Genomic DNA, 10,246 nt, shown 5'->3' with positions numbered 1-10,246 from the left:
TTATGCTCCACTAACTACAGCACATAAAATATACTTTTGTTGTAGTATTTTGCCCTTGAACCTAAAAACATAGCTTTACCCAATGTACTATGAATTGAAGCTATTGTTTGTTTTTCAGATGCACAGATTATATAATGTTGGAACGGATCGATTTCCTCTGCTGTATGTTTAGAATTTTGACTCCAAACTGTGCGCTGCATTGCTCTCCAGTGAGATCATCCGCTGGGTGGAGGTGAAATGAATTTTAAAGCTTGGCTGCATTAGGCCTCTCTGCCTCAGTCTGTTTCAAATGGCAAACACCAGTGTGATGTCTTCAGGACCTTGTATTCCCTTCTCAGGAAAGGGTTTCTGTGTAATATCACCTGTGAGCAACACTGAGAAAATCACACTGGTCTTTACAGAGAGGGCCAGCTATAAATCCTAAGAGGTGTTTGATATATAAACCTTAGCCTTAATAACATATCAGGTCTGTTTCAAACTCCAGTCTGTGGGAGTAACATTCTCTGTACAGTAGCCTAATACTCAACTCATGTTAATATTGGTTCATCTGTAAATGCTAATCTATGCTTACAATATGAACATATTCACATGTATTATTGTGTACAGTGCAATCAGAAAGTTTACACACTCCTTGACTTTTTACACATTTTGTTGTGTTACAGCCTGAATTTATAATTTATAAAATGTATATATTTTTTAGTCACATACACAATACCCCAGAATATGTTTAAGAAATGTTTACAAATTAATAAAAACTGAGAAGTTGAAATGTTAATAAGTATTCAACCCAGGTTTTCCAATACCTTGCAAAGAAGGGCACCTATTGGTAGATGGGTAAAAATAAAACAAGACATTGAATATCCCTTTGAGCATGGTGAAGTTATTAATTACACTTTGGATGGTGTATGAATACACCCAGTCACTACAAAGATAGACGTCCTTCCTAACTCAGTTGCCGGAGAGGAAGGAAACCGCCCATGGATTTCACCATGAGACCAATGGTGACTTTAAAATAGTTACAGAGTTTAATGGCTGTGATAGGAGAAAACTGAGGATGGATTAACATTGTATTTACTCCACAATACTAACTTGATTGACAGAGGGAAAAGAAGGAAGCCTGTACAGAATACAAAATATTCAAAAAAATGCATCCTGTTTGGAACAAGGCACTAAAGTAATACTGCAAAAAAAATGTGCAAAGAACTTCCATTTTTGTCCTGAATACAAAGTGGTATGTTTGATGCAAATCCAATACAACACATAACTGAGTACCACTCTATGTAATGAATACGAGGGGAGACAGAGAGCTGGTTTCAAGCGCAGGGCACAGCAGGTGTTTATTGCAAAGTACCACAGGAGGAGGCAGGTAGTTGGGTCCAGGGGCAGGCATTGGGTCCAAAGAGGCAACAGTACAGGCAGGGAAAAGGCTAGTAACGTAGTCCGGGAGATCAGGCAATAGGTAGAGAACACGAAATCCGATAGGCTAAAGTACAGGCAGGGAATAGACAAAAGGCGTCATTAGTGAGGCAGGCAAAAAATCTTACACAGGTGGAGTAACTCACGGGAAAAACAGAGCTCTGAAAGACGTGTGTCACAAAACAAACAATACCTCACAGGGATGGGGTGCAAAGAGCTGAACTAAATGTTCCTGACTGGATGATTTACAGTTTTGACTTAAATCAGCTTGAAAATCTATGTCAAGACTTGAAGATGGTTGTCTAGCACTGATCAACAACCAATTTGACAGCGCTTGAAGAATTTTGAAAATAATAATGGGAAAATATTGTGCAGTCCAGGTCAGTCATTACTTTAGAAGGAATTGTTAATTCAACAACCAATGTATTACATCACATCCCTGAGAAACCCATTCTCACATGTTCAGTTATGTTATGGTTTGGTGATATGCACCCTTTCTTAAAACAAAGACCACATGTCATCCTAAATGCAAACCAGAACCTGGGCTCTAGTGTGTAACCTGTCCCCAACCGCCTGGTCTCATAGCAGGGTCATGAAATAGCAGGGTCATGAAATAGCAGGGTCATGAAAGTTGGCCCTGTGGGAGAACCATTGTCCCCCTTTCACTCCCCCAAAGTGACCTAGTTTGACCGCCTGTGGGACTGGTACCCTGTGTATATAGCGGAGTTATCGTTACTCATTGTGTAGTTATTCCTCGCGTTATTATTTTTCTATTTTTTAAAAAGGGTATGTGTTACGGATACAGTTATCCTGTGTGTGTGTGTATCCTGTGTGTGTGTTTCTTTTCTCTCCTTCTCCCCTCACAGGTGAAAACCATCACTCCCCAATCAGTCAACAATCAATCATCAATCAGAAGACACACCTCCTCCTATTTCCTGACCTATCACAGTTCCTTCCCCATGGTTTAAAAACCCCATCGTTTGTTCTAGAGCTCAGCTCAGCTCAATCTCTCACTAAATCTCTCTGTAAATGCCATGTCTGTAGGTCTCTGTGTTTCACTCTCGCTTTGTGTCTTAACCTCTCTTTTGTTTAAAGCACCTCCATAGCACTTTGTTATCACCTGTGAGTATTGTTTTTGGTTATGGTGTTTGTTTGTTTGCTGGTGGGAAAAGGGGAAACCAAGACAAGTCGCCCATGGGCATACACTACCCGTAGGTGAACTTTGTTAAATACACTAGGTAGAATTGGGCGGACCACCCACTGTATTTTTGGTTAGTTAGTTAGTTGTTGTTAAAGTAGGCTAGTCTAGCTTAGGGGTGTGTTTTTGTATATTTATTGTTTCTTTCCTTGGGTCCAGCTCAGCCCCTTTTCCTGCTCCCCCCATTACCGTGTGTTTATAAATAAACCTAGAGTTTGACGGTAGATTTCTGTTGTCGTGGTTATTTCGTGCACACTTTTACTTTGTCACAATAATAATTTGCATGAGTTATGTTACGGGTCTCATTACCATCCCCCCTAGACTGTCGGGCCAAAAGGGATTCGTAACAGTATGACAAATCAAATGTGATTTGAATTGATTTGACAGAACTGCGCATGCAGAGTGGAAGTGACAAAAACATCTGAAACTTGGGCAATAGGGCTATCTATGTCAGGTGTTCTGAGACACTGCTGAACAAAAATGACAATATTCACAAGCCGTCATCAGGGACACGCATGTACTCCAAGGCTGTTGAGGCCATTTATTCATTTGCTAAATCTTACAGGAGTCTACTGCATTCCAAGTGGAGATGAAAGAGTTTAAATGGACTGCCAGTTAACCAAAACCATTGCTAGACCAGGCCATTGTCTCTGGGGGCTGAGAGCAGAGTTGTCATGCCCATAGTGGGCACAGGGGAACATGCCCCGTAAGATTTGTCCTGTTTCCAATAATAATAATTTCACATAATGTGTTGTTGCTTCTCTGTAATACCACTAGCCATCTAGGAATTTTCTGAAGTAGGCTTTAGCAAGCCCAGATAGGTTCCTAATCTCCTAGGTTCCTAGGTTCCTAAATTAGAGTAGTTAGCTTGTCTAACTATCTTAGCTGGCATACCTGCTGGCAAGGTTGGTAGACTTGAGAAACGCATGCAATAACTAAATGTACTGAATAAGGTAGAGCATGGCGCTTGTAACGCCAGGGTAGTGGGTTCGATCCCCGGGACCACCCATACGTAGAATGTATGCACACATGACTGTAAGTCGCTTTGGATAAAAGCGTCTGCTAAATGGCATTTATTATTATTATTATTATAAGACACACATTCCTTTCAATCTTTCACACAGATTTTAGCATTGATGCAGAAAAGCATATTTAGTTTATTTAAAAAAAAATAGACAGCTCAAGTGGTATGCTTAGCTATGCAGAAAAATATACATATAAATACAAATATATATATAGAATTAAGCATAACAATTATGGCTCTAGATTGTAGGAAAAAGCTGTTTCGGATTTTTATAAAATGCAAAATGCCATCCTCATGTACTTTGTGACACCTCAAATTTTTGGGGTGCGTGATGTCCCTGGGTGAGAGTCTCTGTACTTATGCCTTCCTCCCAAATCTGTCTTAAAGGTCCATTATCTTAGTAAACAAAAGACTTGACCTATAACATGATCAATACTGTGGTGAAATCGACAACGCTAGTTATCAACTGCACGACTGGTTCAGCTGTATCACTGGCCATCAACTTTGGTAAAAAAAATAATTTTTAATTGCACTTTGAGTGTCCAAAAATGTGTTCATGAAATGATCCAGACTCGCAAACAATAACTGTCTGAGACATTGCTCATTATATGACATAATAAAACAGTATATGCAAATAATAACTGAATCACAGCATGGTCCATTGCACAGAGTCGCATTATGGCTCAGTTATTTTGTCTGGATAATTTTATAAACATTTACAAAATGTTGCCAACGCCTGACCCGACAACCAGAAGCAGACACCACATTGAACTGTCGGAACCCTTTATAGTCATTTGACTATATGGGAGGGGCTCCATACCAACATAAAGGATAGCGGGTGCTGGGAAGAGATTCGGTACATAACATCCCTTCTACATCTGTGAAAATGCCGTTGGAATTGTATCTTGATCTGCACTCTCAGCCATGTCGCTCTGTGTTCATTTTTGCAAAGAAAACAAACATTCCGTTTGATTTCAAGTTTGTCGATCTGGCTACAGGTAGGCGACTGCGAGATATTTGGAATGTGATTTATAACATTTATATTGAATATATAGTATTTATGTTGACGACTTCTACACAACAGAGTTTTGGTGTGTATAAAATATGTTCAAATATAGTGAAATTATATTCGAGGTAAATCAAAAAAAATATTATTTTGAAGCAACCACTCAACCATTTTAGTAAATATGGGCCTACTGCCTACTGCAAATACAGTTAGGAAGTAGTCTAGCCTATTATGACAATGAAAGTTCGATATATGTAGGCCATAAACTTCTAGGTGAAAACAACCAATTGCAAACTTTGAACTTGTTACACAATGACCTTGTTTGTTTATTCAGAAGGTAATATCTAACTGGACCCAATAACTAGATAGAAGTCATGAAACATGAAAGACATACTGTATATGGAAAAGTTTTTTCACTAAGATAATCATCATGCTATATGTGTAAAGTCATTATAACAACAAAATAACTATATTTTCTTTAAAGTAATATTGGATAAATCAGTGTCACAATTGTTTTGCTCCTCAGGCCAGCAGTATGGGGAAGACTTTGGTAAGATCAGTGTGGTGAGAAAGGTTCCGGTCATGAGAGATGGAGACTTCATTCTTACAGAGAGGTAAAGTAGCCTACAGTAATCTACACAGAGACACTTCCCACTGGTTGAATCAACATTTCAATGAAATGACTTTGAACCAACGTGGAATAGACGTTGAATAAGTGGGTGCCTAGTGGGTTACATGTCGACTCTAATTAGGTTTCTAGGGAGTTCCTTAAATTAATTGTATATCTCTCCTTATTTTTAGTGTTGCCATCCTAAAGTACCTGGCTGAAACATTTGGCACCTCAGATTCAGACCACTGGTACCCAGCAGACCTGCAAAAGCGAGCCCGGGTCAACGAGTACCTGTCTTGGCAACACGCAGCCATGCGAGCCCATGGCTCAAAGGTGTTCTGGTTCAGGGTAAGATATAAACGTCCAATATGTCCTGTAAGTGGAACTGCACTTAGAAAAAAAGGTTCTACCTAGAACCTAAAAGGGTTCTTAGACTGTCCTCATAGGAGGACCCTTTGAAGAACCATTTTTGGTTCCAGGTAGAACCCTTTTGGTTTCAGGTTTGGTTCCGTTCCACAGGTTTGGAACGGAAGTTTCAGGTTTGGTTCTGTTCCATAGGAGAACCAAATACAATTTTCATATGAGGACAGTCCAAGAACCCTTTTGTAAGCTTTTTTTCTAAGTGTGGACCTTGGCTGGTTATTGACCCATTTGTACACAAATCATTTCTTACGTAATAACTTAGTTAATGACTGAAGGAAATCATTAGCATCATTGGTGAATAGACATTTTATCACTGGATTATTTTATTAAATGTAGACTCAGCGACATGACTCAGGTGCATAAAGTAAACAGCATAGTGGGTCGATTTCCGGAACAACTAAGAGCATTGAAGCGCGAGGCTCAACTTCTTTGTTGTTTTGGTGCCCTGGCTACCACACTGTGAACAGTGTTGCAACTTGCTAATTTCAATATCTCCGGTGCTGTTTACATATTTTCAGGCAATAGTTCCCATCATAACTGGTTCAAACGTCCCTAAGGAGAAAATGGACTCTGCTATGGAGGACCTGACACTGTCTCTGAAGGTGTTTGAGGAGAAGTTCCTGGATGACAGACCCTTCATCATTGGGGAAAAGATCTCACTAGCAGACCTGGTGGCAATAGTAGAGATCATGCAGGTGACATTACATTTGTAAAATGTGAAAGGGTAGGGAAGAGTGAGTTGTGCATGATTTTGAAGCTATTGTGTGAGGGATTCTCTCACTAACTTTTGTAAATGTCCCTCCCAATGTCTTTGGTTGCAGATTTGTGCTGTACTTTCCCTGAAATGATATGGGTTTTCCTGTGTGTGCATGTTTTTCAGCCGGTTGGCACTGGTCTGGATTTGTTTGAGAACAGGCCCACTCTCGGTGCCTGGAGAGACAGGGTAAAAATGGAGCTTGGCGAGGCTCTCTTTGACGAAGCTCACAAGACCATCATGGATGTGGCCAGCCTGCCTCAAACCTTTGAGAACAATGGAATGCTGGAATTTCTCAAGCCAAAGATACAGAAGATGTTCAACTAACTCATGATGAGAACATTTTGACCACCAAGTATTGTGTGACAATGCTTTTCATTTTTGTATGTCTTTGCACATTTTATTAGCAACCTGAACCCAAGTTTAGACGTAACATAGTAAACGCACATCCGATACTCCAATTAGTATGATATGTTATATTTTGTATTGTATGTATTCATTTGTGGAACTCCTTCAACCATTTTGTGTGATATGTTACAAATTACAATTCATATGATATGTTACGGATTGCAATTCATACAATATGTTACAAATTTGCAAATCGTATGATAAGTTATGAATTCCAATTTGTTGTGGCTAACGTTAGCTAGGTGGCTAACGTTAACTAGGCTAGGGGTTAGGGGTTAAAGGGAAGGGTTAGCTAACATGCTAAGTAGTTGCAAAGTAGCTAAAAAGTAGTACGTTGTTGCTAATTATCTAAAATGCTAAAGTTGTCCGTGATGAGATTCAGAACACACAACCTTTGGGTTGCTAGACGTTCCCGTTATACGCCCATCCAGCCACCCTGACTAACCACCCTACTTTTTGCCTTAAGTAACCATCTGTCTTATGTTACCATACCAAATATAACATATCATACTAATTTGAGAGTCCCGGATTTACATTTACTATGTTACGTCTAGTCTATGAGACCAAGCTGTTATTAGAATAAACACTTAATTTCTTGATAATAAATCAAATAAAATCTAAATGTGTCTTTTTCCAATTTTTTCGAATGATTTTTAATTCTTAAAAATAAAAATAAACAATAGAATGTAAAGTACTATTTGATGAGATATGCAAAAGTCCAAAACCTGAAAGAACATTCTTCAAACTCTTCCCATTTCATTTACAGTGCCTAGTGAAATTCTACACATCCCTTACACAGTTTTCACCTTTTGCTGCCTTAATAAAATTATGTAGATCTAAAAAAGGAAAAAATGGGATTTTAGTGGATTTTTCCCCTGCTTATCTACCCAACCTGCTTCACATTAACAAAGTTACATTTATAGAACATTTTCTTAGTTAATAAAAATATCAAAGAAAGATGTCTTGCATAAGATTTGCATGCCTTCACACTCCAGAGTTTGTACTTGGTGGAAGCGCCTTTGGCAGAAATTACAGCTGTGAATAATTTTGAATAAGATTCTACTAAATCTGCACAACTCTATCCATTGTTTTTGTTAAAATTGCTCCAGCTCAGTAAATTTGGTTGGGAATCATTGATGGACAGCCATAATCAAACTTTGCCTCTGATTGTCAAACAGATTCAAGTCAGGACTGCTACTGGTCAACTCAGGAACACTCAGCACCATGCTGGTGTGTCTTCGGCATTAACATTTGTATAATTGTCCCTCTGAAAAATAAAACTGACATTGAAATAGTGTAGACTTTCACTAGGCGCTGTACATAAAGCCACACTCCTTAATTTGTGCAAATCATCAATAAGAAAATACATAAAAAATATAAAAAGACAAATAAATCCAATACATGCACCGCTACGTAAAAGTAAAATTCTATGAAAACCAGTACACCTAAGCATAAAAAGCCAACAACAGCAGTAGCAAAAAGGAAATTTACAACAAAATAATTAGCACTTGCTTGTAATATCTGTCAATGACAAACATTAAGTATATTGTGACATAATACACTGTCCTGAAGAACTGAAAAGGAGACAATGTATTAAAACTCAAAAGCATATCAAACTGCCCCAGTTTCTCCACTCAGGCTTTTGCTTGATGCATTTGATGCCTTGGTACCGCAGAAAAGAGCCCAGAGTTTCTCCCGCAGGTTCTTATTGGAGATAGTCAAGAGAACGCCTGATGCTATGCAATAGAAGGAGTAACCCAGCAGGAGTGAGTTAATGCTAACGTCAGAGCCATATAGTTTAGAGAGGTAGAACAGGGAGATGATGGTCAGAGTGGTTATGTAGACGCCCACCAGGGCCACAGTAAGCTTGCACACCAGCAGGTAGGAGTCGGCACTCTGAACATCGGTCTTGTTCTTTCTCATCTCCAGCGTGTGTTTGCAGAGATGGACCACCAGTCTGATGGAGGAGGGAACCATCACCATCACAGGTAACAGAGCCAGGTAGCAGATGAAGACTAGCACATAAAGGTTCATGTTGATCCAAGTGGGGAATAGAGGTGTCTTAATCACACAGGTGGTGTTCTTTGTCACAGGTGTTACGTATGACTCGTTACGGTAATTAAGGGAGAAGAAGGGGGAAAACATCACACAGGAGTTCAGGAAGGACACTGCAAGAGCCACGTTGATGATGGGTGAGATGTTTGTCTTGATCTTAGCGAACAGCTCAGAGGTGAAGTTGACCACCTTCACACAATAGAGGACACTCAGCCAGGCGATGGACCAGAAGCTCAAATAGCTACTGCACATCCACACATACAACATGGCACAGAAGAACATGGGTAGATCATCCCAACACAACACCCCACGCCACATAGTGACTACGATGCCAAAGGTGGAGAGGTGCAGGAAAACATTACCCAGGGAGATAGTGGAGATGATCAGTCCCACAGTCTGAACACCAACAGCCTTCCACTGCTGGAACATGTTTGTTATCAAGTTGAATGTGTTCCACAGCACTCCAATAACGACCAGGACAGCTATACCATACAGCTGGACTTCATGTGGTCCAGAACCCATAGTTATAACCAGATGAGAACGATTTGGCAGAATTCCTCTTTGTTATGAAGCAGAGTATTATTCACATACCATTTTATAGAGAAAATGAGTATTCCTATGCAAATCTGTTTCTGTGAGTAATGACTCTCTGAGATAATGTAAATGAGGGACAATGTTGATTGATGGTAGGGCATGGCCATTCCACAGCAGAATTTGAAAACACAAATTAGCCATGAGGAAGACAAGTCACGTTATTCATGACCATTTTGCTTTTATGAAAAGCATGCATGAAGTATACATTGACTAGAATGTAGACTATTACTGGATTTGCAATGCTGTAACCAGACACAGATTCAATTGAAGATGGAGGGAAGGAGTAGGAATGCAAGGTAGTCAATACTTGTATCATCTCAACCACTCTCAATGTCCCTAGTAAGGATAAACATGACATGTTACTTACTGTCTGCCTTGCCACTGTCCATCGTGCCATGGTTTTTGTTTACAGACCAGACAGTCATTTACTTACAAGAATCTTCTGGGGGTGGTTTTACATTTTTAAACCATGGAAATTATATGTATTTTATTTTCCTTTGCCTGATGAGGCTGAATGTATTTCCTTATTCAAATCCATTATGTTTGTATCATTTGTACAAGTTAGCTTATTCAAAATGAAGTTTTGTGCTTTTCATCCTGTTTCAATGTCATGTCATTCACAATGCAAATGGTTTTGAGTGCATAGTCTCTTTTCTCCAGATTTTATATTTTTCTCAGGCATAATTGTACAAGCAATTTTAATGTCACACAATAACAAAAACCAAATATATTGAACTACAGGGAAACTGAAGCTAGTA

At 39.3% G+C, this 10,246-nt stretch overlaps 2 protein-coding genes across 2 annotated transcripts; one reads left to right on the top strand and one right to left on the bottom strand.

Annotated features, from left to right (window-relative positions):
• Positions 1 to 4,476: 4,476 nt before the first annotated feature.
• On the top strand, positions 4,477 to 7,461 carry gstt1a (glutathione S-transferase theta 1a). The gene is made up of 5 exons (XM_046345372.1): positions 4,477 to 4,636; positions 5,171 to 5,258; positions 5,446 to 5,602; positions 6,196 to 6,372; positions 6,558 to 7,461. The coding sequence occupies exons 1-5, from the start codon at positions 4,525 to 4,527 to the stop codon at positions 6,756 to 6,758; spliced, it is 735 nt and encodes a 244-aa protein (XP_046201328.1). The 5' UTR covers positions 4,477 to 4,524; the 3' UTR covers positions 6,759 to 7,461.
• Positions 7,462 to 8,450: 989 nt separating this feature from the next.
• On the bottom strand, positions 8,451 to 9,416 carry LOC124033025 (taste receptor type 2 member 40-like). Its single transcript, XM_046344950.1, has one exon. It carries the CDS (start codon positions 9,414 to 9,416, stop codon positions 8,451 to 8,453), a length of 966 nt encoding a protein of 321 aa, XP_046200906.1.
• Positions 9,417 to 10,246: the final 830 nt, after the last annotated feature.

Source organism: Oncorhynchus gorbuscha, linkage group LG04 (assembly GCF_021184085.1).
Source record: "Oncorhynchus gorbuscha isolate QuinsamMale2020 ecotype Even-year linkage group LG04, OgorEven_v1.0, whole genome shotgun sequence".
In the NCBI taxonomy this organism is placed as follows: Eukaryota; Metazoa; Chordata; class Actinopteri; order Salmoniformes; family Salmonidae; genus Oncorhynchus; species Oncorhynchus gorbuscha.
Note: the sequence above shows the minus strand (reverse complement) of the source record. Positions and strands in the feature narration are given on the sequence as shown.